General features: G+C 37.4%; 1 protein-coding gene across 1 annotated transcript in view; it reads right to left on the bottom strand.

Annotated features, from left to right (window-relative positions):
- Positions 1-27,475, bottom strand: part of MCTP1 (multiple C2 and transmembrane domain containing 1) — a gene marked incomplete at its 3' end in the record, with an annotated part of 236,492 nt that overhangs the window by 146,326 nt on the left and 62,691 nt on the right. The window contains exons 2-6 of the mRNA XM_082302006.1: positions 24,069-24,183; positions 20,363-20,505; positions 17,588-17,667; positions 16,934-17,039; positions 9,255-9,293 (exon numbers count right to left, since the gene is read on the bottom strand). Coding sequence (XP_082158132.1) covers positions 9,255-9,293; positions 16,934-17,039; positions 17,588-17,667; positions 20,363-20,505; positions 24,069-24,183 — 483 coding nt within the window. The remainder of the gene's footprint in view (positions 1-9,254; positions 9,294-16,933; positions 17,040-17,587; positions 17,668-20,362; positions 20,506-24,068; positions 24,184-27,475) is intronic.

Below are 27,475 nucleotides of genomic sequence, written 5' to 3'. Positions count from 1 at the left end.
GCTTAGAGCAAACGAAAGACTGGATTAATAAATAACCAACATTGACTATGCCCTGAACACATGGTGACGAGAGATACAGAAAGAAGAAAAGACCGGACATGCTTAGGAAGATATTTTATACCGGGATATAAGCAGTGGTTGAGACTTCTTTTCAAAGAATATACAGTTCTTGGGAGTGTTTTAAGAGCTGAATGGGAATCCATATGACTTCCAGGATACTACCATGGAAAATAAGCTTGAGTTTGCATTTACAGCTCTTTTGAAGTAAATCTTAAGCACAACTGCATAGCTCTCTACTTCATTACCAGTGAGACAGTGAAAAATTTAGAGAGTATACTTGATCTAAATTCCATATTTTCAGCAGCTCTTACAATAATTTGCTGCAGTAGAGCATCTGCCCCCTTATAAAGCAAGGTCATTTTTTATGACCAGTCAGGAGTTTCATCAGTGGGGGTAATTTCCATACAAGGTGACAAGGTGAGATCTAGATGACCAAGAGCTGGTGTAGGATGACAGAAGGGAGTTTACAAGAGTCATGCAGGAGGCCTGAGAACAAGCATTCACATGCTTCCAGAGGAAGCCCTCCCAGGACAGAGCCACATCTCGCAGTTAGTGACAATCACAGCTTTATGCAGAGCCCAGTGGCTTGTTGACTGACAGTGAAGCTCCAGAGACTTTGTCTCGCTACGCTGGAAGAAAAGCAGCTGGCTGCTAAGAAGAGGTATTGATCGGTTGTGGCTGTTTCTTCCTCTACGTAGGGAATGTGGACCACAGTAGTGCTCTTTCCTGTCTTTACTGGTAACACACAAAAACATGGAAAGCAAAAGGGAGAGGTACTGAAAGAGTCAGGGTACGGCTCGCTGGAGCTAAAGCTATTGCAATTTCCTGGACAGGAAAGGTATAGGCTATGTGGCCTTCTACAGCAAGAATAACTTCCAGCTGGCATTTTCTTGTTTCTAAGCAAGACTGAAGGGAATCCAACACACTTTTCTTCCAGTCAAAGCCACACTTGCTCTCAGAAATTACAAATAATTTACTGACATAACCTCTTTTTTCATATAATGGTTATTGTAGGAAAAAAGACAAAAAAGAATGTTCAGATTTCAACTCAAATTTGACAAAAAGCTAATAGATGAAAAAATGAGAAAGTAAGACTGATTTCACATTTTAAAGTTCTTCCCTTATGAATGCATGTGAGACAGGCACATTTCCAGGTACATTTTTAGGTATCTAAGAAACCTCTAAAACCCAGCCACAGTGAGTTACAAATTCAGAAGGAAAACCATGAGAATAAAACAAATAAATGAGCATGTACCTTTCTCAATTTCTCCTACAAAGGACTGTTTCTCAAGACTCATTCTGAGGAAACTTGTTTCCCTCAGAAAGCATGTAGTGAGTATTGCAGCCTGGATTCACTCTTGTGCCACAAACAGAAGAAAAAAAAAAAAAAAAAAAAGAAGAAACAACACAGCTTTTAATTTCTCTGTAAACAGGTGGGAAGTTACAAACTTCGTATATAATGCCACAATCTGGAAAGAAGCAAGATCAAGATCTCAGTCCACAACCATCATTAATGTGGGACTATTATTTACATTATTCACATTTTTGTGCAGGATACAGGCATGGTGACTCCCACCTGACATGTTCTAAACCCACCAAAGAGACGGGTGGTGGGAAAGTTGCAGCCTGCATGCAGTGAAGTTTTCTCTCTCTCTCTTTTTCCAAAAGAAAATTTAAATTTGACTTCATGGCAAAGGGTGCTCAAACTGCCTGTGAAAGAAAAACCCACGTATTTTCATATCCACACACTGCTTTAATGCTTAACAAACAGCATGCAAACCCAGCATTTTCTTATGGGGTAAAAACAGCTTTTATTTCTGTTCCACCTATTCTGTCTAAATGTGATGTAGGGGGTGGACCAGGGGCATCAACAGGAAAGAATCTTCTGACAGAACTGTACCCTCTGCTAGATGTGATTAATAGAGCTAGCCAAATGTCAGGGCTGGAAGATGATCTCATAAACATGACTTAATATTCTGCATGTATTCAGGTATTTCTGGACAACATTACAGGATGGGAAACCAACCAGGCTTAGTCAGAATCTGGGCATTGATACCAGGATAATCAATACCACATTGTTGATGAGCTTTGTGGGTACTTCTGAAAATCCCCTCATATTTTTGTTTATCTTTGGATAACTAACTGTCCTTTGAAACTTTAGTCCATATAGAGTTGGAGAAACCCCAAACATTGTCCTCTCCCAGCCTCTTTTCTTCACTGATCAGCCCTCATGCCCTGCAAAGGCATGTGCTTGTGCAAGCAGACTCTGCTTTTATTAAATCTCCTCCTTATACACACCCCCTAGGACACATTGCTCCTCTGAGTCCTGGAACACAATAGACAGAAATAGAACAGCCTACCACAAACTTCTTAAACTTTTTAGAAAGCAGATCAATAATGAAGCTATATGTCCTGCAGAGGCACCTCTATCCAAAAAAATAACTTTGGTTTGGAAGCTTAAAATAAAATATCAATCAAGAAATTAGTGAAAAAATATAGAAAAGAACAGTACTTCTCTCCATCACTTAACAAAGCACAGATGTAAAAACACAGCAAGGTGAATCACAGTCAGTGTTGCAAATTATTGCTGTAAATTCAAGGAAACAGAATTCCTCTCCCCCAGTTTCTTGAATGCTCGCACAGCTTGGATAAACAATGTAAAATAAAGATTGAGAATGTCAGTAGATACAGCTGCTAGTTCCATGTTAAAAATGATGGAAAAATACAAGGGACAGTCATGTGCATTTGCAATGCTTTTCCTGTATTAGAAACAACACAAAATACGACACCTTGTAGAAATCATCAACATACAGACACTGAGCTACAAAAATGCTTTCAATGGGATCATGGTGATTCCTTCTTATTTTTTGCTCATTGTAACTAAGAAAGTTTTCTAAATGCACTGCTACCGATAATTACTGCAATAAGAAAGAACGCTTTCCTTAACTTTTTATCAACTAAATTTTACATTTTAGGCTATTTTAATTCTAGGTGAAGCTAATATAAGTTTCTGTGGTTGAGAAATTCACACTGCCCTACACCCTGAGAGTTTCAGCTGCCGTGTTAAATCTGGTTTATGAAGTTTGAGCTAACGACTCGATACTGCCACTTTAGAGCAATGCTGTCATGACACTACAATATTTGTAATAAGAGGTCATACTTTTCCAGTGTTTCACATATTTTTGTGGTTTTTGAAATTGAAAAATTTGGCCTTCTACTTAAGTGCACTTGCCGGATGCAACTCAGGTGTAGTATGATGCAGACTGTGGCACTCAGAATGCCTTCAATTTTCTGGAACAGGGTGAAAACATTTATACAGGACAACAGTGCACAGAAGAAGTTTTCAGAGAGGCTGTTCCAGTATAGTCCTAATGTCTCCGTTCTTTCTCCCAGTAATTCCCCTTGGAAACTGTGGCTGCAATATCTGAAAGTCAGCTGGTCCCGTGATGATCCTGTTATTGTCTGGAATAACCAATGTCACCACAGTCCTAAAGCTGACATGGCCATGATACCCAAAAAGACAGTGGCAACCAATACTTGATGGAAACTCCCCATGCTTTTGGGGATGTAGGCATGAAACCCCCATGACAAAATGCTACTCTGCTGTTTTTGTTCTTAGCTGGATCAGCTGTTATCACTCACATACAATTAATGTAAATTTAAGCCTCACCAAATATTTGCATAATTTTTATAATTAGATGTCTACCAAGCAGGCATATCTATTCTGACTGTTTTTTACTTCTATTCCATTATTTAGTAGCTTTCCTTCAAACACTATTTACAGCTGCTAAACTGACATCTAGAACCTCATGGCTTACAAAAACAAGTGTATTTTCTCAGTCTTAAAAGATTCTTCACAAAAACTCATATGCAATAATTCTACCATGTATTCTGAAAGTCCAGAGAGTTTTAGCTCAAAGATTGAAATATTGAACCAGCTGTAAATTCTTTCAATTAAGAAATATCATACAACTCTATACTTATGTTTGTGTTTGCAATATTTATACCTTGATTTGCTATTTCCAATTGTCATGGGTTAGCAAAACATAGTCTCGGAAGTGATGTTCCCGCAAAGGAGTGCTTACAGCTCCTCTATGACCTGACAGAACCTATCAGCTGGCCAGTTTGAATATGGACAATTCTTTAAGCCACTTAAAATTGTGACCGCCTCTGTGATCCACACTCAAGAACAGACAAACCCCGAGGCAGAGTCTCTCTCTCGTTTCCGGCGCTGGCACAGGTGGCTGCGGGCCCCGTGTGGGGGCCAGCGGGCCCAGACCAGGCCCTGCTGGCTCCATCCTGGAGCCATGGACCTGTTCCACCTGCAGAACCCCCCCAGCCCTGCTGTGGGCAGCAGGAGCGGCTCGGCTCCCCTCCTCCCCTCCACTGCAATAAACCACATTCCAGCTGCAAGGCCTAGGTGAGATTAACCCTTTTATTGCTGTGAAGAGCTGAAAACCTGAGGGAAGAGAAAGAGGAGAAGCTTAAAGCTGAATTCTGTTGTGAAGCTATGATATATCAGAGTATCCCATTGTAATTTCATGAAGATATGGGGGGTGGAGTGTTCAGTTCAACTTGTAAGCAAAAGCACCTGCACTGAGATAGGCAGATGCTGACGCAGCTGTAATTTCATGAGAAGTTTGAACAGGGAGAGATGGACCAGATGAGGACTTTTGCTCCAAATGGGAAAGGAGAAAACCTCAGTTCCTATAGAGATGCTCCCAGAGATAGTCCTAACTATGAAGATGAGGAAGACCCTTTGCTCCCAGGGAAGGAGAAGGGCCTCTGTTCTTAGAGATGAAATGCTCCCAGAGATGGGTGAAGAGAACTTTTGTTTCTGAATGGCTCAACCTTAAAATGGTACCCCAAAAACCTTCAAGAGTGGACCCTCGAAAGCAGTTGTGGGAAAAGCTGCAAGTCGGGGTAAGGGACTCACATGTGAGCAGAGAGACTCCTCTTCCTAAATGGACTGAACAAGGTTATTATGGAAGTGATAAACAGACTGAACATCTTAAGGGTTGTCTTTTTACATTGTCAGTGGGAGAAGGGAGGAAGGTGGGGGGAGGAGAAGAGTTCTGACGGTGTGGTATGATTTCTTTTTTCTTCTTTTAGGTCTGTTAATAAACTTCTTTATAGTCTTTGCATTTCTCCTAATTCTTATCTCACAGAAGATAAATAGTAATGAATATTTTGGACCAAACCACTACACCAATTTTGTCTTCTCAAGAGGCATCTCATTCTAGTGGAAAAGCATTTTGTTTCAATTTTAAAACTGAAAAAATGCTTTTAATATTAGGAAAATGCAAATCAGGAGCCACAGAAACTAAGTACTTTGAGTTGGACATAAAATCACCAGTTATTAAAGCCATAGGTTTTGGCACTTTCGTTTGTGCAATTAGAACACACACACTTTTAGAAAAGCTTCTAAATGAAATTTTAAAAACAGTCAGTAGTTTGGACCTGAAAGCCATTCATTTATCAATTCATTCCTGTTTAAATTGTTCGTAAGTCCTATTTTCAGTTTAAAAGTATGTGCAGAAGCTTCTAAAGCTGAATTAAATACAGTCACCTAAATGCAAAGTAAAAACACTTAAATTCACTTGCTTTAGGCAGTAAATACTGCCCAATTGCAACTAATCAGAAGTAGCTTCTCAGTTGTGACTGAGGAGTCCCATGCAAATCTCACAGAGTTCAACAAGGCAAGGTACAATGGTCACGGCTAAGGCAAGCACAGATTCAGGCTGGGCAGAGAATAGATTGAAAGCAGCCCTGAGGAGAAGGTCTTGGGGGGTGTTCGTGGGTAAGCAGTTCAACATGACCTTCTCATATGTTGCTGCAGCCCAGGACACAGGTCACCTTCTGGGCTGCATCGAGAGAAGTGTGGCCAGCAGGTCAAAGGAGGTGATTCTCCTCCGCCACTGTATTCTACTCTGTTGTGACCCCAGCTGAAGTACTGCATCCAGCTCTGAGAGTCTCAATGTAAGGACACGGACCTATTGCAGTAGGTCCAGAGGAGGCCACAGAGATGCTCAGGTTGCAGTACCTGTCCTCTGAGGACAGACTGTAAGAGTTGAGGTTGTTCAGCGTGAAGAAGAGAAGCATCTGGAGTGACCATAGAGCCCTTTCCAGGGGCTAAAGAGAGCTGAAGAGACTTTTGACAAGGGGATGGAGTGACAGGACAAAGGGGGATGGCTTCAAACTGACAGAAGGTAGCTTGAGGCTGGGTATTAGGAAGAAATTCTTGACTGTGAGGGTGGTAAGGCACTGGAATGGGTTGTACAGAAGAGCTGTGGATGCCCCATCTCTGGAAATGTTCAAAGCAATATTGGATTGGGCTCTAAGCAACCTGGTCTAATCGGAGGTGTCCCTGAAGCGGGGTTGAACTAGATGGTCTTCAAGGTCCCTTCCAACCCAAATCACACTATGATTCTATGACTTTGGGATGACAGTGCATTTTTAATCTTAGTTTATACACAACCTGTTGCAAAACATACTAATTTATCTTCATTTCTGGTAAGAATGGGCATTTGGTTCTAACTGATCAATGTCACTCTGAAACAGTTCATCACATATTAATAATATAAATCAAAGACTATCATATTTTAGTACTTTCTAGTGGTATCAGCTCTAAACTTACCATTGATGGTACGATACAGAAGAGAAGAGAGAAGAGAGGGTACAAGAGAAGAAAAAGTGACATTATCTTTTCCTACAGATTTTACTGGAATGATGTTACTTGAGAGAGCATAGCAGATAAATCTTACATATATTTTTCCCTTAATATGTTGGCTAAAAATGCTAAACCACTTGTTTAATTAGTTTGTCCTTCAATTAAGCCATTTTAAAAGTTTTCCTGATGTTTCCTTAATGGGTCATTAATGTAAGAAGTTTAACATGGGGTCTGGTCATGTCCAAACTCAATTTAATAGTAGCCTCTTGTTCAGAAGAAAACAATTTTCTGTGAAATGGACGTTTCTGACAGAGCTCTCTCTCAGTATGCTTTGGCTAAATGGTATTTCCCTCATTGAAATAGCTTAGTTTAAATATTTATAGTCACATAGGAAAACATGAGCTAGACACACAGTTCATGAACACAAGCAGTGCCATAGTGGTGTGCATTGCTACATGTTAATTTCAAGCTATGTTACCAAAAAGGTAGGTTTCAAAGGCAAACTTTTAAAAGTGAAGAACAGTGCCATGTAAAAACAAATTCATTTATTAGAGGTGTACATAAAGTCTCTAGAGAGATACAAAATTAGGTTTAGGAAATTTTATAATGGTATCTTTAAAAAATCCTAATATTCTGCTTTTTCCTCAGCTCTCAGAAGCATAAGACAAACACTTCTTGAAGAAGAACGACCACACAAAGGGCACTATTACCTAATAGTGTTACACACCTATTTTTAGACACTTTTTTTTCAATCTGCAAATGAAATAAGAGTCTTATTTAATATTGATTACCCTGCACCGCAGAAAACAGCAAGTCTTTTGAACAAACGCTTTGTAAATAGAAGATTTTTTAATTTGTTTTGCTGACTGCAGATCAAAGATTTGGAATACTGGAACAGACCCACAAGGCAAATTATCTCCTGTGTTTTAACTGGCATACCTCTGTATATAAATCATAAACACAGCAATGCATGTAAGATATTGTACATGCATTATACCTCTAGGTTAAATTATTACTTTAGCTAAGATAACCATAGAAAAAATGCAATGTTTAAACTATACATTCACTTTTTGCAAAATATTCTAGTATTTCAGTTTGAAAAAATGCCAACTACTGAATGAAATATTATCAAGTGAATGTAACAAAGCAGAACAGGGATAAATAACTCACTGTAAGCTTTAACGACTTCCCAACCTTCATGCTGCGCCATTCACTCAGCATTATTGAAGCTTGCAGTTTTGTCAGTTTGCAATAGGGACAAACTGTTACCCAATACAGTCAGCACATCAAGAGTTAACACATCACGTTCATGATGCAAACCAGTTCTACCATCCAACATTCTCACAGCTCTTCCTTAACTCTTCAGTTTGGGCATCTTAGATATTACAGGAAGTTACATGAACCACATGGGAATCAAATTACTACATATCATCACTTCACCAAGTATCGTTGCTTCATAAATTTCACGAAGGAAAAAGATTGAGTACTCTCCTGCATCCCAGAAGCAGACCGTGTGAAAAACCCATCCATAACCCAAGAATTATGAACACTGCTCTCTTCTATTTTTTAAGGTTAAAAATACAAATAGGTCTAAAAAAGTGCAAGTATTTGTCAAGTGAGCACCATAAACAACCATGTTTATTAATAACCTCCTATTTAAAGTTGTGTATCAATATACTGGAAGAGTACATAAAATAAGTGAATCACCCCACATAGCTATTTTTTTTTCTCATTTTAACATCTTCACATGGTAACTTATATCTACCTCACTAGCCAAGTCCCTGAGAAATTTTAAATTCACTTCCTTTAGGCAGTAAATACACTCTTTTTAACAATACAGAGAGAAAAAAAGCTGTAAAAATTGGTTGTATTCCACTACAGTCAAACTCTCAGTCTTTCCCTCATGGAAAAGAGCATACAATGCTCCTTTTTTATCACTTCTGTAACTCCTAAGAGGGGAAAAGCTTGAAGAGCTCTAAAGAGCTCTATGAAGTGGAGACCACTATGCTCTTTGTAAAGCCTTGCTAGGACTGTCACCTGTGCACCAAGCAGTGATAGGGGAAATTTGTCTTCAAGAAGCTTCACTGTGAAAACTTTGCACACAAAAATTCTAATCAGTAAGAGAAGTAAGTAATAGGAAAATGAAAGATACTCACGAATTCTTTGTTCACATTAACAAAGCAAATTGTTTACGCTTGAAAAACTAAAGGTTTTAGAAAAGGAATCAGGACATGTTGGCCACTTACAAGAAGTTACTAGACGACTTCAAGATAGGTTAAAGTGCTGTAACAAAGTTGAAAGGTTTTATGATTATATTAAAAACTGAACTGTACCATGATGTTTATTTGATGAAACAAAAACCACTGTCATTAAAACACATTTTGAAGGACAATAAATCCTGTGCCAGAAGTTTTCAGTCCTATATGGCATGCTTGGCAACATATCATAGTTGTTCTAAAAAAAAACCAAACACAAAAACAATGCCAAAAGCTAGAAGACCACATGCTAAAAGTTACAAAGTTACCTTACTTGATCTTTTCCAACTCTTCCTCATTAGCATTGTCTGAAAATAAAATAGAATATTTTAATGACCTTTCCTCTGCAACACAGAAAAGGAGGCCAACAGTCTCAAACAGGGCAATTCACATCTAACCACCACTACAATTGAAGCAGCAACATGTACACTCCAGCAACAGATACACAAGACTGAAATAAATCCAGACAAGTAGAAGCCCTGTCCTCACACAGACATAATTTTCTGGGTGGTATGAGTGTCTCATTTCTGGAGACAATGCATTATGTAAACTTGTAAGAAAGAAAAGACAGAAAAGACAGAAAGAATTAGATTAAAAAATGAAAAAAAATGAATATGCCATTACTGATAGTGATTGTAATTCTGACTGATACTGAATAGTAGGCTTTTTTTAACATTAAAGGACTCCAATCTTTTGGAATACTAATGTTTTACTTACAGGTGTAGCCACAAAAGAGAAAACCTGCATGAGACTCCTCTGACAACCAGAATCAATTACAAAATTCTTAAGGTTATCACTGCTCATTCATTTCACAGCAGTAAAAATAGTTCTTTGGTTTGATAATTACATACACAAGATAGAAAAAGAAAGTTGTATCTTCACTCTTTTATAAAACCAAATCTCAGTTGCCTGTCCCATTACCTAAATAATCTGTAAAACCTTGGCACTGCTAGACACCATCCTCCAACATGCTGGAAGGCAAAGTATCCAAGACAGATTTTTAATCATTAAATAAAAGAGACATTCTGGTCAAGTAGGCTGTGGAAGGTTTATCTGTGAGCACGACTCTTGCTTAAAATAATTCTGTGGAAATGCAAAGAAATTAGTTTATACATCTTAGCAAGATTTAGCAGTCTGTTATTGACACTGAGCAGGAATAAATCAAAGGCCATTAATTTCTATTGCAGCTTTTGTCATGAAAAACAAACATAATTTTTTTTATTAACTATTTTAAAAACACATTCTTTTTCAGATAATAGAAATTAATTTTGAAATGAAAATATTCTCCTTGCTAAGAAATTAAATTATATTTTGGGGAAAAAATTAAAATGAGAGAAAATGGGGAGAGGTTTTATTTTTGAAATATCCAGAAATTTTTCAAATAGACATAGTTTTGTGAAAAGAAAAATAACTAGCTGCTGAGGAAAATTTAACTTGCTATGGACAATTAAATCCTAAGGGCTCTGCTGTAAGTTAATAATAATTGTAGCACTGTGGCTTTGGAAAATATACAGAGATACTAAATATTTTATAAAGCTGGAGAACGCCATTTGACTCATTTTTCTATGAGAGGCACATAAGGATTAAACAGCTTGAGGCCCACAGCAGGCCTTGAAGAAAATCTGAATTCCTGGGTCCTGTCCAACACAGAAGAGCTCCTCCCTTCCTTGTAATTTCTGAATCCTACATAGTTATAGATCAGAGTACAAACTCGTCTTCACTGGGCTTCAGACAAGGCTGTGAGCAAGAAGAGAATATGGCCTGTCAGCTCAATTAACTATATATAGGTTTAGGTTTGATACTAGGAAGAAATTCTTCACCATGAGAGTGGTGAGGCATTAGAATTTGTCACCCAGGGAAGTTGTGGCTGCCCCATTCCTGCAAGTGTTCCAGGCCAGATTGGATGGGGCCCTAGTGGAAGAGGCTAGAACTAGATGATCTTTAAGGTCCCTTCCAAACAAAACCACTCTATAATTCTTTCCACTCTGAAGAGTTCAGTTTGAGTAGTAGCTACAGAAAGGTATGACCACCCTTGCTGAGTGCATTGGCATCATTAGCAGCTACAGCAGGATAGGCTGAAGCCGTAACAACCATCCTTAGAAGCCAATAAAATAAACATACAGTATACAGCAGGTCAGGATGGATCATCTACATGGAACTTTTCCATCTGAAAATATTCCATGCCCTGAGTCGATCTCTTGGATTTTTCTCTATGATGTTATTGGCCCTCTGGCAAATAAATACATAAATAAATAAATAAACAAATAAATACTAATAATGCATGATATGATTTAAGACAGCAAGCAAACTGACAGCACATTAATGTTAATACTTCCATATGAAGAAAAAAAACCTAAGCATCATTTGGGATAGATTATTTTAGGAAAAAAACAATGCCTTGAACTTTAATCTCAATAAATAACAATATCCAAGTAGAACTCATATGTTTCCTTTTTTTCCGTTTTCTTTGTTAGGTTGCTAGCAGTGATGAACAGCTGTCCCCAGTCTCTGCTGGTCCCAAGGCAACACCTCTTATCAAGCTACCAACTTTGTCATCTCCTGTAGCCAAAAACTGCCTGTTAAGACCCAGGTAGGGAAGAGCTGCTGTAGTGAAGACATGGGTGACATGCAGCTCCAAAGAACTTGCTTACTGCAGGTTTACCAGTGGTGGAATCTATGTACTGAATGCTGATGGAAAAAGAGCCAGAAAAACTCACATGCATTGTGGCGCCCATGATGACAACACCAAACAGAATCTGCAGGAAGCCTGGACACATGCACAAAAATCACAAACATCACACTAGCACACACAGCACCACACGTATCCAAAAGGAAATAAACACTGTCAGAATTAAAGTACAAGACAAACTTTGTTGGAGCAGGTCTAAGAAAAAAATCAAGTAATTGGCATTTTTGACTTCTTTCAAACTGCTCACCAAAAGGAAAAATTAATGAAAAACACAGAAAGTACATCATAACCACATTATTTTTAATTAATAGACTTAAAATTAACAAATCTTTAGAGCTCACAGGTTTTAACATTTTTATATACACATACTTCTCTCATACTTATTTATTTTGCATCTTTTTAGTTTACACTGGTTACCTAAGCTATCTATCCTCCCAAAGCAATAAAATTAAAATGCTGCATTAATGTAAAGAACAAGTACTGCTAAACGGAACAAAGCAAATACAAATTAATTGTTGGAACTAGTGCTACCACAACTTACTGCATTAGGCAGGAAATAAATTAAACTTTTCTCAAATACTAAAAACTTTCTAATTTTTATGGTCATATAAAAATAATTCATTAATAAATTTTGATTCACAATTTATGATTGTTCATAAATCACAACAAATAGATTGCCTTCACATGACAAAAATCAAAAGATCAGGACTTCTAATAACTATAGATATGCTATGCTTTTATTCATGTACATAGTTTTAATGAGACAATACAAAATTTTTACTTTAAATGTTCACATTTTTATGCCTTTAGGACAAGCACTAGGCAGCAAATGGCAAAGATGCAGACAAGATTTTCTAGAAATTTTGATTTGTTTATCTGCCCATACTCTTCCAATAGTAAGATGCAGGTTATTTCTTCAAATAAAATGTACCACAAAAATCAAATAATGTGTCCTTATTTATTAAACAGGTTTACTGAATCTCTTTATATTTGAAACTACGTCCAATATTTTTCTACTGAAAAAACACAACTGCAAACTACTTAAGCAGTTTTTCACAGTCCACTCAAAAATACTCAAAAATAAATACTCCTCTTTCCTAGTCAGTGTAATATAGTTTTACATACAGTTATATGAATATATATTTATATTAATATTCTTAATTGATACCTGAATCCCAAAATGTAATGTTTTGATCTGAGGAAATGGAGCTTTCCACCTATAACTCTCAAGATCATCTCATCAGTCAGTACACATAAAATCTGAATTTCATCAGAATTTTTTCAGAAAGATAAGGAAAAAAAGGCTCCTGTGTGGACCAAATATCTCTGTAATTTCTTTTCACACCTCAGGTCCTCATCCAAAATGAAACAATCTATTACTCCGTGACACTGGCTGCTTATTTTTAAAATAATTTGCAATAATACCTCTCTCACAGACAGGTGGCAATATGTAACTAGGACCCTGAGTTTGTCCCATTTAACTTCAAACTTGCACTTGGAGTATCTTATCCTCCAGCAGCATCAATATTTCTTAGGCAGTGTGACAGGATGCATCTTCCTGTAACATACAGCTACATTATCTTGAAATGCCAGTAAAATTCTTTGCAAGACCTGTCCTCCAACAACACATCCTCAAAAGACTTTTCCTTTACCTGTACATCAATGCATGACCTCCAAAACAGCCTTGCTGCAGTTCAGGCAGTGAAAGGATCTCTTTGAAAAGTATAATCCACATCAAAAAGTTACCAAACAACACATCACAAACAGCAGGTCTTGTTCAACAGGGCTCAATTTGAAATCTGGCTAGAGACCTGCCCAAAATACAGGATCAATACACCATGTGGTTACATGGGAAAGCTAATAATACCTCTTTTAAAGTTGTTCTATTTTTTTAATTCCCCTATAGTCTTAATAAACACTCTCATTTTAAACATACAGAATTATAATACCTGCAATTTAAGTACTTCCAAGTAATTTCCATAATTGTCAGATTTACAATTTAACCATTTAACACCATTTAGGTGTAACAATATATAAATGGTGTAAAGTGGTAAAATATTGTCCTAATTACATAATTACTTGCAACTCTTAATTGCAAGCAATGTAACAGTTATCTCCTGAGCAAAATAAAACCAATTCAGAGGAAAATTTATTTTTGAAATGTACACTATATAGGGATATCAAACCAACAGGATTGAAGTAAATTTGCAATGACAGGAAAAAACTGCACATGATGTGAAGAGACAGTGTATCTGTATCTTCTATGCATCAGCCATAAATGGATACTTAAAAGTGCTCAGGATTTCATCTATATATTTCAACAGCACTTGAATTATTATCTATATAGGGATATCCAATTAGAGGGGGAGCATTGATCATCCAAACAGATGCTACACAGACTGGGAATGTAGGAGTTGCTTTTATTGCTGCTTTTTATGGTGCACATTTTCAAGAGTGGACAAGAATTAGTCTTGATCCTGTAACATAACATTTGAAAATTTATTGACTTCAATCATTTTCACTTCAATAAAAAATATCCTCATTATTACAAAACCCTTCAAAAACAACCAAAGATGACAGCTCAACTGAAGTGATAAATTTTGTAATATACCTGCTCCTTAGAGAGTAAATAAAATCTAATAAATAACTAAGTACATGTAGTAACTGAAAAAAGGCAATAGAGCCTTGAACTATTAAACCCCTAATACATTAAACATACAGCAATTCAATAATAATTTTGTAGGTCATCGTCCCTGCATTGTGACGCAAATTCTCTGATTTTATTTCAACTTTGCCAGAACTGCTGATCATGTCTTCGGAAGACTGGTTTCTAATAATAAATAAAATTTAAAAAATTGGAATTTTGGGCATTTCAGAATGAAGTTCTATATAACAGTTTAAATGGGTAGAAAATTTGGTGACTTGAGCTAAACTAAAAAAAAAGCTAATAATGAAATGTGTAATAACACAAACCAAATTCTTCGTCCTATCACAATCAGTCAGTTGGATATTAAAAAAGTTGCTAACCAGCAAGTCTGTGGTCTCCCAATACTTTCAGCATTCACTTGCTAATTTACCAACACCCATACGAAAAACATGTTACACTGTAAAGTCTTCATTTCACTTTCTTACTCTAATTTTCTGGAGCCCTCTGTATAATAGCAGATAATGTGGGGCAGCACAGTAGCTACCCTCTCTGTATGATGAAGAAAGGAAAAAAATATGCTGCCCACATAATGGTATACCACATAAAAGTACAGTGTTTCTGTGCCACATGATTTAGGATTGTGGCAGGATAGTGCCAAAGCAATCTGCAAAAGTAGGGCAATTACCAGCTGACTCAGAAATGCTGGTCTTACCCAAATGCACAAAAAGTTCAAAATTGAATTAATTTCTTAATTTAAGTGAAGAAGACTCTAGTGGTGTAAATTTGCAGCACAGAATTCTGAGTTGTATGGACAAGCATATTACTAAAAAAAGAAGAAAAATACACTGCTTATATAAGCTAGATGCACATCTGTGGTGTTAACCACATTCCATTATTTTTAGTAAGTGCTAACAGAACACCATGAGGAAAATTAACAGACAATAAAACTATTTTCAAACTTTTACATCTTTGCATTTCTACATACCAAACACCTAGTTCCAGTAACTGACTTACTAGGCTATTTAATATTACCTGGGAGAAAAGTGTAAAAAGAACAGTAGTAAATCTGACAGTATTCCTCAAGTATGCAACAGGATGATGTCTCACACTGCAGCATACAGAAACATACATGTTCTTAAAAAACCATGCAGCTGATCATATCCATGGATGATTTCATCAGAGTAATGCCTTTTCTTGGCCTCTGCTGCAACCTGTCCCTGAGGAAGGGCAACCAGGTTCATTGCTCATGGATCCTTAGGGGTGGATTAAAGCAAAACTATGCTAAATAAGTAATATATCAAAAATTTTTTTAGAGCAAGTGCTTTAAAACCATAACTGGAAAAAAAAAAAAGGTAACAGATTGGAAAAGGGGTATATAGCTGTTTTGGAGTGTATGATCATCTTAAGATAGGAAAATTCAAAAGAGAAAAAGAAAGAAAAAGAGGTAGTAGAAGAGAGAGAAAGATATCACCACCCATGGCTTCTGCGATGTGTGCGTGATCGTGGCCCATGGTTGTGAGCCCTGGTCCATCAGAGGTGGAGGCCCGCACGTATGTCAAAAATTGGGGGGGGTTATAACCCTGGCTCTTCTGGTAAATGCTCCAAGACCTCCTGGATGAGTTCTGGGCATGCAGAACAGTCTTCTTCCTGGAAGATTCTGGAAATCCGGCCGTGTTGAAAGTGCGGGGGAGGGTTGAGTGTGTGTGTCTCCATGTTCAAGTGCCTAGGCAAAGTTTCTGAGTAAACTTTCTGAGTTTTGTGGCTGCACAGTGGTGGCTCACGGTGTCAGAAAGAGACCGGCATAAAAAATCCAACAAAACACTGCCCTGCCTCCACAGGTTCCATTGCTTGGTGGCAGTTTCTCCTTTCCTTTGAAAACAGCTTGTTTAAGGCAAAATTTATCCACAAGGTCCAATTGCTTCCCTACAGCCTATCTGAGGCCAAAGGAATCCATATTATTTTACAGCCTCTCAGAGTGAGAATCATCTCCTCTATTTCTGCCATAGTTCTACCTCTACTGCTCAAGTCAACAGACACAAAAGCTAGTAAAATATAACAGAAAGAGCTTGTCACAACTAAGAGACTCTAGAAACCTGGAAACTATTTTCACTTACAACTATGCAGCTCAGAAGACTGATGAAGGAATTACAGTAAACTTAGAAAATCATATAATTTTGTAATTGAAATGTAAATTCAAGAAATTGAAAAGCATCAAATAATCCTTTAACATTAGAAGCCAAAAAGCAGAAACACTACCTTTTTCAGCTTTATTTTCCACATGGAATAGGATTCAAACATTGTTATCTAGAGATAGCAGACTAGGTCCAAAATTCTTAACCAATGGTTTACTGATGTCCTGCATATTAATCAGCACTATTCACCTGCAACTGACTTTACCTGATCCATCTGGATCCCTTATTACTAACTATATAAGGGAGGATTCAACTCAGATGAGATACGTTGTACTATACCAGAAACATCACCCAGTGTTATCTTAAGAAACAGTAAAGTCAAATTAATCTCATAATTTGAGATTTACTCTTGTGTTTTATGTCATACAACCGCAGACCAATTACAGGACTGATGACATACATTAAAATATTTAAAATTACCGCTTCCTGTTGGTCTCCTGGAGCCAACAGAACTGATAAGATTATACTTCCCAGATCATGGTCAGGGTAATGAGGATCCTTCAGACTCAAGGTAACATCTGTTTGCCTAGGAGACAAAAAAGCTATGCATTTACTTGGACTTCAGGCTCTCAGATAATGAAATTTCTCAACCATGAGAATTAAAGGCACCTGAATTTATATGAACCTACTTAAAAACAGTGTCACAAATTTGTTTCTACTTTCAAGTATTTCTGCCTGAATGCTCATAAAAAATAGTAAATATTTTTACTCTGTATTAACTACTTACATGTACTGAAGTAATTAAATCAAAAATCTAACATTAATGGATTAAAAAAAAGAAAAAAAATTCAAACATTAGATGGCAATGCTGTGAATGAAGTTAATATGAAAACAAGATTAAAGTGGTTCTAAAACTAACCTCTCCACAGACACTGTAAAAATGTGCATCATCAGCTAATAAATTAACATTCATAAATACAGTAATTTCTTAAACAAAAGTGGTTTTCTTTGGTTTGTTTCATGCTGTGTAGGTTTATGTAATTATTTTCTAGCATAATGTTCTACTTACAACTCCACAAACGTGGTATTAGCAGATAAATATATAAGTATTCCATAGGTTTTTTTGTGCCATACCTGTTTAATTCCAATGAAGTGAGATCCAAAAAGGCTGAACCAATGAAGTCATCTTGAAGTCCAAAGTCATAATCAAATACCTAGGATGCACAAGAGCATTTTTCAGTACTAGAAATCTTTCTTTCTTTAGAGCTTTTCTGACTATGAATGATTCTTGAAACTACTTTTCCAGAGTTGAAGCTTCATGTCTCTCACTTGTTGAATCAGGACCACCTGAAAGTAACCTGAAACTTTCTGTCCAGAAAATCAAGTTTGAAACTGCTTGTTTGTAAGTGAGACTGCATCATATTAAGACACTGGTATATACTACTACTAGACTACACATGTGAACGACATCAATTTTATAAAAATAAAAAAAAAAATTTATAAATACAAGCATTGAAAGAAGGAAGATCAAAAGACTAAATAAAGTTATGCAGAATCACTGATTTCCTACACATTGATTCCTTTATGAATCCTGCAAAATGGAAGCAGAAGGGCAGGATATGGTTATGATAAGCACTTGCATTTGAAATAATATAATTGCACATTTTGAAGGCTGCACAAGTTTGAAGGATTAGAAATATTACAATCTAAGACTAAAACTTAATGGATATGTGTAAGGAAACAATGACAATTAATACTCTACTATGAGGACCCTGCCTCCTAATTTGCTATCTAAAAGAGAAAATACCTGGATAAATTTATTGACATCCAGACAGGAATCTGGCCAGTACATCGAATGGTTTTTTTTGAGATGGCTTATGACTTCCTAAATCTGAAGAAAGAATAGCAAATAATCTGGGTGCAGCTATTGCAGAGAAATAAACAAAAAAGGGGGACAGCAACAAAGAAAAGTTGCAACACAAAAAATTTTTAAAAACGGAGATCAATTATCAAAATCAACTTTTAAGGTAAAATGAATTTTTTTGGTAAACATGAGGTTTTCTGAGGACTAGAACATATCTTCAGCTAAGTAAGAGTGAGACTTGTGAACAACTTGTAAGGAGACAGGACAGAATTTAACTGAAATATGACAGGACTAGGTTCAAGGTCTTCAATTCTAATATACGCACTTCAAGTATTGTATTACAGAAACTCTTCTAGGAAGCAAAACTGTTAATCTTCTACAAGAACCTTAATATGGACAGGGTTAACACAGTAGTAACAGAAATCCTGTGGCCCAAAGGCTACAGCACAACTGCACAACTCAATGGATTGGATACAAGTGTGTGAGCACAAGTCTCTCACATGCATTGACCTACTGAGTGTGCATCCTCGCATTTTCTGTATCTATTAGTCATTCCAACAGGAAAAGAAAACAAATTATGAAATCTCAGTGCATGCTGCAAAGTCAAAATTGTTTTTCTCCCTTTCTCCCTCTACAAATTATCATGTTGAAAATACAAAGTAAGTATTTTTAGCTGACTTAGTAAAATTCAGTCATGTCTTAAAATATCTGAATGAGGTATAAAGCCTAAAATACTTCACACAGTATGTTCAGAATACAACCATGATAGACATTATACCACTTGACACACTTTTCCTGGGGAAAAAAAACACACACCCTCCCGGAGGGCTGGTACTTGGCATAAATAAACTAAAACAGGTGGCTACATTGCAAGTCTTTGCATCTTCCTCTCTCTTTCACCTGTTCATTCCTTATGAGTCACTATGGCAGGAAAATGCCATTTGAGGATTCTAATTAACTTTCAAGCTTTTCTAGTAATGACATACTTTATCTGAGCAGTGTGAAACTGGTTAATGCTTAAAGGATGTTTAAGTGGCGTTGCATCAATGCCAATCTGACATCTCAGTTAAAGATCCTGTCATGAATTTTAGCTTAAGACTGAAACAGATCTAAAACATCATGTAATTTCAGATCAGCTAGGAGAATTATACAGGTAAGCCAAGTTGTCATACTTTCTCAAGTATTTTCAATGTAGTCATGTTTTATTTTGAATCCTAGGATTATAGTTTTTCTAAATACATTTTCTGGAACATAATTTTTATCTCCTTTTGTTTTACACAACTAAGAATCACTTTTGCATGTAGATCACCATAAAATACCAGGGCCAGAAAAGCACCTTTCTGTTCTGTGGTATAAAACAGTCATCACAGTTTTTCTAGTTTCCATTTCATTATCAACATCTAAGAAATACTAGTGACGCTGCTTATTACTCAGGACATTGCTGGCCACTTTTTGATCTAAATTCAAGCAATCTGTTATTGCAGAATAATTGCTGCCTCTAATAGGACAAAATCATCCTCAGCTGTGATTTACGAAGGAGACCTACAACGTAAAAATCTTAAGAGCAGAAAATGGTATGAAACACAGAAGCAAACTCACTGTGTTCCCTATAAACAGAAAAATTAGAAAACTTAGGAGAATCAGGCATACAACTCAACTCAAACTGACCTCAGCAATTAATTGCTTTTAATAGGACGGATTATTATTACTATAATCATTATGCAATGATATTTCCGTAAATAAAATGGATGCCATCATAATGAAACACAGTTTACCTTCTCTGTTCTTCTGCTAAGATCACACTAAAAAAATATAAAGTAATTATGACCTGAAATAAATAAAAATACCTGTGTTTGCCCCTTTTAAAAATGTTGACATCATTCTATAGACAAAATTTAAATAATTTTCTCTAAAATACTCTAATTAGTCTTTAGTAGTGCACTATTGCACAATACATTTTTCAGTATACAAATATCACAAACCCTGAATTCTTCCAACAATTCTTCTGTTGTAATTTATCAGACATACATATGCTAGTGTCTTACCTTTATATACAATGGTTCTCTTAGGTTATCTATAAGAATGGAAGCTTTTTCTTCCCACACAGGATTGAGGTTCTTATGTACTGTTTTACTTCTAAATACTTCTTTTCCTCCAAGTTTGAACTTGACATACGGATCACTCGTTCCTAGTAAAGACATGTATATATACTGTTAATTCTATCATTGTAATACAGTAAGGAAATGGAGACTAAGTCACTTAAACAGAACTAAATGTAATTTCTATAGATAGTCAAACTCAAAACAGGATCAGATGAAAAGAATTCTTTATTGTCACAATCTATTACTTTCCAGTATATCATTACTCAGTTATTTAACTCCATTAACATCAAATGGGTGATTGCATTACTTTCTGTTGTTTGCAATCCATTCTCAAAGTCACACATGAAATACTGGCAGTACTGGTTTTAGTTAACAGAACTACGTCCTTATTAGGACTAGTGTTTTACTTAAATGCAACAACAAAAATTAGATTATAAAGAAAAAATTAGTCCTGTAAAACATTAATCTAATTATGTTGTGCTTTTGAAAAAGCACATACTCCACTGACACCACTGGTATAAGTCTTCATTGACTTTATTGTGTCCTCTTCCTTAAAGACTCACTTCCTACAACACTCATGATGAGAAAATTAACTCTAAAGTCAGTCCGCAAAATCCACAACATGTCTCCTGCAACAATCACCTGCTCACCAGAGAGCACTGGACAAAGCCCATTGAAATGACTGAGTAACAATTAAGTGTGATCAGAAAAACAACCCTGAAGGGTATAAGAAAAGTGTTAAATATGGCATATGAATGGAGTATGCATGGGACGTGTATGTGGAAGTGTCACAAGGACTGAATAGCCTGTGAGAGGAGGACTCTTGGGTGGGCACAGAGACTAGCAGGCATCCAGGAGTGCATCTGGGACTAATTGATGAAAGACTATCTTAAAATAAACAGTAACTCAAGCTTGAGTACCAACTGCATCTTCACTAACAGCAGAAAAATTATACAACATCTTTTATTTTTTCCTTTAACTTTTAAGACTTTTCAAGAGACCTGCGTGTTTTAGAAGTTTGTGTTTGTATCCACTGGGAAATGCGTCCAAAAGAAAAAGATTTTCTTAAAATTGCAACATCCTCTTCTAAACATAAATCAGAAGGGTTGACCAGCATTCTTTGCATTATTTCATCCAGCCACAAGATGTCAGTACTCTCTACCTGAAGTTATGTCTCCCCTTTCAAAAAACTGTAGCAGTGGAAAACTGGTCTCTCGTGTGACAGGGTCACAGTCATTCCCACCTATAGTTACTGGGGCAGAATTTCAGTGGCATAAAAACACTTTGTCTAGCACAACTGACTTGTTCCTTGGCTATTCAAGTAGTGGTGATGATTTTGAAGTCAAAGATCAAGTATTTAAATTAATTCTGTGTAATGTGAAGAATACTTTTAATATGGACACTATATTATGGTGTGACCACCCCCCTGCTCCTTGGAATCACTCTACAACCTCAGGAATTCTGTTAGGCCTTGACCTTCATGTAGATAGTTTGGCAATGAAACATCCCTTGACTGTACCAGGAACTTCTGTGTGCTTAAGGTGGGAGTGGCATTGAGTTGAAAGACAAGAGAGGGAAAAATCAGTCTTTCCCTGACATCTAAAACAGGGAAAAGGATTCTACCTTGTGAGTTGGAAGGGTTGATAGAGTACTTAAACTAGGTTTGAAGGGAGAAGGGGTAAGACCAGGCTCACTAACGATGAGGCTGGGGGCAGCATGCCATTGTCAGGGTTGAAATTGATAACACAGCTAAAGCAGATGACCATAGTCGGGGTAACAAACAGGAGGAACTGGAGGCCATTCTTTAGCAGAAAAGCTGTGACACAGTCGCCATTACAGAAACATAGTAGAATGACTTGTGTGACTGCAGTACTGCAACGGATGTTTAGAAGCTCTTCAGAAGGGCCAGGCAAGGAAGGAGAGGTGATAAGGTGGCTCAGTACATTAAGGAGTGTTTCAGCTGTATAGAGCTCAAGAATAGTGATGATAAGTGTTTGTGGGTAAGAATCAGGGGGAAGGACAACAGGCTGACATCCTGGTGGGAGTCTCTTATAGACAGACCACTCAACCAGGATGAAGAGGTGGATGAAGCATTCCATAGGTGGCTGGCTGATGTTTCACAATTGCCAGTTCTTGCTCTTGTGGCAGCCTTCAACTGGCCAGATGCTTGCTGGAAACTCAATGCAGCAGAGAGGAGGCAGTCTAGCAGATTCTTGGAGTGTGTGGAATTTCCTGTCACAGCTGGCAAGGGAGCTTACCAGGGCTGAGATCCCACTAGACCTGCTGTTTGGGAATAGAGAACGGATTGGTGAGAGATGTGGTGGTTGGAATGCCCATCCTGGGCACAGTGATAGAGTTTTTAAGTCTTGGTGAAGTAAGGAATGGGGTCAACAAAACCTCTGCCTTGGACTTCCAGAGGGTGGACTTTGGCCTGTTCTGGAATTGGTTCAGAGAGTCTGCTAGGAAATAAAGGGGTCCAGGAAGGCTGCGCACAGTTTAAGAAGAAAACCTTATAGATGCAAGAGTAAAATGTCCCTATGTGCTGAAAGATGAGCAATGAGGGAAGAAGACTGGCTTGATCAACAAGAAGCTTTTGCTGAAACTGAGGGGGAAAAACAAGGGAGGTAATGACTTTTGGAAGAAAGGGCAGGCAACTAAGGAAGAGTACAAGGATGCCATTAGGTCATGTAAAGAGAAAATCAGAAAGAAAAAAGCTCAGCTACAACTCAATCTGACCACTGCTGTGAAAAAAAAGTGTTTTTATAAATATATTAACAACAGAAGGAGGGCCAAGTAAAACCTCCATCGTTTTTTGAAAACGGGGAAACACTGTCACCAAGGATGTGAAAAGGGCTGAGGTACTTAATGCCTTCTTTGCCTCAGTCTGTACCAGAAAGATCAGTAGGACCAGTTACTCTCAGCAAAAGCAGCCCTTGAGCTGGTAGACAGGAGTGGGGAGCTGAATAAACATCCTAATGCAAGAGGAATTATTGACTTGTGAAGCCATTTGGACAGTCTTAAGTCTATGGGACCAGATGGGATTTACCCAAAAGTACTGAGAGAACTGGTGGAAGAGCTCTCCAAGCTGCTCTCCACCATTTATCTATCAAGTCCCAGATGACAGGAAATTAGCCAATATGCTGCCTGTGCATAAGAAGGGCTGGAAAGTGGATTCAAGGAACTACAGGCCTGTCAGCCTGACCTTGGTGCCTGGGAAGGTTATGAAATAGATTCTCTTGAGTGCAATCATACAGCACATACAGGATAATTAAGGGATCAGGCCCAGCCAACAGTAATTTAGGAAAGGCAGGTCCTGCTTAACCAACCTGACCACGTGACCTGCCTGGTGGATGATAGAAAGGCTGTGGACATTTGTACCTGGACTTCAGAAAAACCTTTGATACAGTCTCCGACAGCATTCCCCTGAAGAAGCTGGCAGCCCATGGCTTGGGCAGGTGCACTCTTCACTGGGTTAAGAAGTGGCTGATGGCCAGGCCCAGAATGTGTGACTGAATGGCGTCAAATCCAGCTGGTGGCCAGTCACTAGTAATGTTCCCCAGGGCATTTTAATTTTACTACCTACATATAAATTTACCCAATGAACATGCAACTGACCAATTACTAAGGCAGTGTTTACCAGCACACTTACCTCCACGGTCCCGTGCAGCTAGATTCTGTCCTCTTCTTAGAGTAACATTCAACTGGTACATTCCAGGGTCTCCAGGGGGGAAATCTGCATTACTAGCTCCAAATGAACTTGTTCTCTGGGGAGGAAAAAAATAAAAATGCAATAGCTAATATTACTAAAAGGTTTGTGGAACATATATGTATATAACATCATCCTACCGAACTAAGAAAAGGCCATATCCCACTCCCCCACCTCAGAGCTGAGCTCCCCCAACACCAAGGAATCTGCCCCATCTCATCAGTATGACAATTACCAAGACACTTTTAAAAAAACCAAAACAAACAGAAAAATCCAAATCAACCAAAAAACCAAACTGTGACTGAAAAAACAATTCTTTCATATAAAGGTGTTGGAAGATAGATGGTCTTTAAGGTCCCTTCAAACCAGAACTATTTGACGATTCTATGAACCTACACTTTTAATTACATTCACATCTAGTCCTGGCCCACTAAAGCAAAATAAGTTAGAAAAACACAAAGCTAGACCTTACAGTATTATTTGGACTAGACATTACCAGTATCCTCAAATCATGTGTTGATTCAATAGTTATAATCTATGTATTAAATAAACATAAATGAACTAAGATTATGTCATCTACTGCAGTACTTTGCAAGATATGTGGGTTTTTTCCACTGAGTTTTGGGGGAAGCTGTGGCAGAGAAATAATCATGAAGATATTAAATGCAGCTGTAGTTCTGTATGCCAGGACAAACACTCTTAGATTAGTTTTTGTATAAAATGTATCCTTAAAAAAATACAATAAAGGAAGTCAGAATACAAGGAACTCTCCAGACCTCTGGTGTACATGAACAATAAACACATTTCTGTCCAAAAGTAGAGAAATTATATTTCTTAGTGTATAGATAAGCTTTTGTAAAATTGTTTTTAACACATCTCTCCGTAAGTAGAATCCAATTACAGTGCATGCTTGGAACACCACATTAATTTTAAGACTAGAAAAATTACATCAATTATACATTCACAATACGTACTAGAACTTCATCTCTTACACGCTTTGAACACTGTATTTACATATGTTCATGCTAGGAGCTAAGTATTTTGAGTAGTTCTATTAATATTTTATTATGTAATTATGGGTCCTCTGCAAGGAAAAAAAACTTGCATGATAGAAATATCTCAGAACGTGTACCAAGTGCTATACCATTTCATCAAGAAACAAGTTTTGTCTTCTTCCTTCCTACTAAACCCTTTCTTCTTTTTAAGGTAATACAAAAGGTAAAGCATGAAGGAACTCACAAAATAAAGGCATTTCACTACCTGGTTTATTCTTGTTATTTCAGGGACATAACTTCATGCCCTAGCATATTAACCTTTGCTGCCACACATACAATGCTGACCAAAATGCACACTGGCATGCTCACTGGTTCCACAGCAATGAAAGACAGACAAAGAATGTCTGGCAGCAAAAAAAAACAAACAGAAGAGTTTCCATCAAGTTGTTCCTCTTTCCATCTGCCTCCATACCCTGATTTTGGAGCAAAACAGCTTCCTGACATTTATTCATTTAAATCTAACATAAAATTTTACTTCTGCATCACCACTTGCAGAGCCTAAGATAGTACAGCAAAAAGAAAATAAAAACAAGTTCTCAATTTCTCCACTAAGATTACAAATCTATTCTTCAAGAATGAAACTGCAGCTTTCTTACCAGTTCTGCTCCACATCCTCCTCCCATGTCATTCTCCTCCCTTGTTTTATCACAAATTAAAAACTCTCATACGTTCTCTATTGTGAAAAGTAACTACTGCAATCATGCCAAATCCTTCTGGGGTTATCAGTTGTTTCTTACAACCACAGTGGGTTACCTACAAACAATGAATTGCCTGCACAGGGATTTAGACTCAAGTTTTTCAATGACTGAAAGAAGTCTTCCTTTTCAAATAAAAGTAATGGCGGGCAACTCTTTGTTGCATTTTCTTACTTTTACCCTTCTTTTTATCCTTAGGAGTATATTGCCTCATCCTGTTTCTAAGGGGTTGTGTAACAGGTTTTTTTATGAAACCATTAACCATTTATGGCAATTCCAGTTCCAGAAGAAATTAATACTAGTTACTGGGTGAACAGTTCCTTTCACCAAGAAGTAGAAAAACCAGTCAGTGTGCAAATACCGACCAACATCTCTTATGATCATACGTGCAAAGATGTAACCCCCTAAAAGAACGGGAGAATTAGATCACACTAATGAAATTGGAACTTTTGTTGGAAATCACACATGATGTACTCAAACACTTAATATTGGGAAAGTAAATCATCCTTGCCCAGTACCAAATGGAACAGGGTGGTATTGGATATGTGGACATAAAACCTGTAAAGTGTTGCCCCTCGGCTGGAAAGGTGTTTGTATTTTAGGAGCCTTAGTCCCTAACATAACAATAACTGATAAAGACCAGATGCCCTGGGGACTATAGATAAGAAGCTATTTGGAGTGTACAAAATGAACCTTAGATGCTGTAACTGAGTGACCAACTAAATTTTATAGTTTTGTGATGGTTTTTACCCTGGCTAAGAGTAAGTGAATTAGAAAAGACAGTAGTGAACTTTTCTGCTACCACAGAATATACAGAAAATCATACAAAAGATGTCATTACTGCATTGCAGAAGGAAGTCAACAGCTTGTCACAAGTTGCTTTACAAAACCAAATGGCACTAGAGCTTCTCTTGGTACCACAAGGAGAAGAATGCACTGTCATTAACACCAGTTGCTCCACATACATTGATCAAAGTGGTAGAGTGTCTACAGATGTCCAGGAAATCTGGAAACAAACACAAATTTGACAATGCATAGCTCAAGATGACACCTCCTGGGGATCTGAAGAAATCTGCATCAAACTGACTTCGTGGTTACCCAGCTGGACTTGGTTAAAACATCTGTTTATAATTGTCACCATAATAATTACTTTGTGTGTTTTAGCTTGCATGGTGATTCAGCGTTACAGCTGTTGTAATGTCTTACACTATAAAATGAAATACAGATATTAATAGACCAGTTCCCACAAGGGGAGACTTGATACGAATAGTAGAACAGAACAGCATTTTACTGCCATAAGGACAGTAGAACAGAAAGCACAGCCTTGGAGAAAGAGATAAAGGAGTAACTTTGGCAAACAGAAGTCCAAAATGCAAGCAGGATGCCAGCTCAGCTCTGCAAGGCTGACAAAGCAGAAGTTATGCAAAACAACAATATTGTGCTAACTCGAAAGCTGGAGTTGAGGAAAAGCCATCTAAAAAGGACAACAGGCATTGAAGACCACCAGGGAAAACCTGAAAAGGACCATATAAGGACTTTGATAAGGGGTGTGACTATGTAAAGTAAAGTAATACATATATATCAGGTAATCAGGGATGGC

This window comes from Coloeus monedula (assembly GCF_965178545.1).
Source record: "Coloeus monedula genome assembly, chromosome: Z".
Lineage (NCBI taxonomy): Eukaryota > Metazoa > Chordata > Aves > Passeriformes > Corvidae > Coloeus > Coloeus monedula.
The sequence above is the reverse complement of the archived record's forward strand: the minus strand, read 5'-3'. Positions and strand labels throughout refer to the sequence as shown.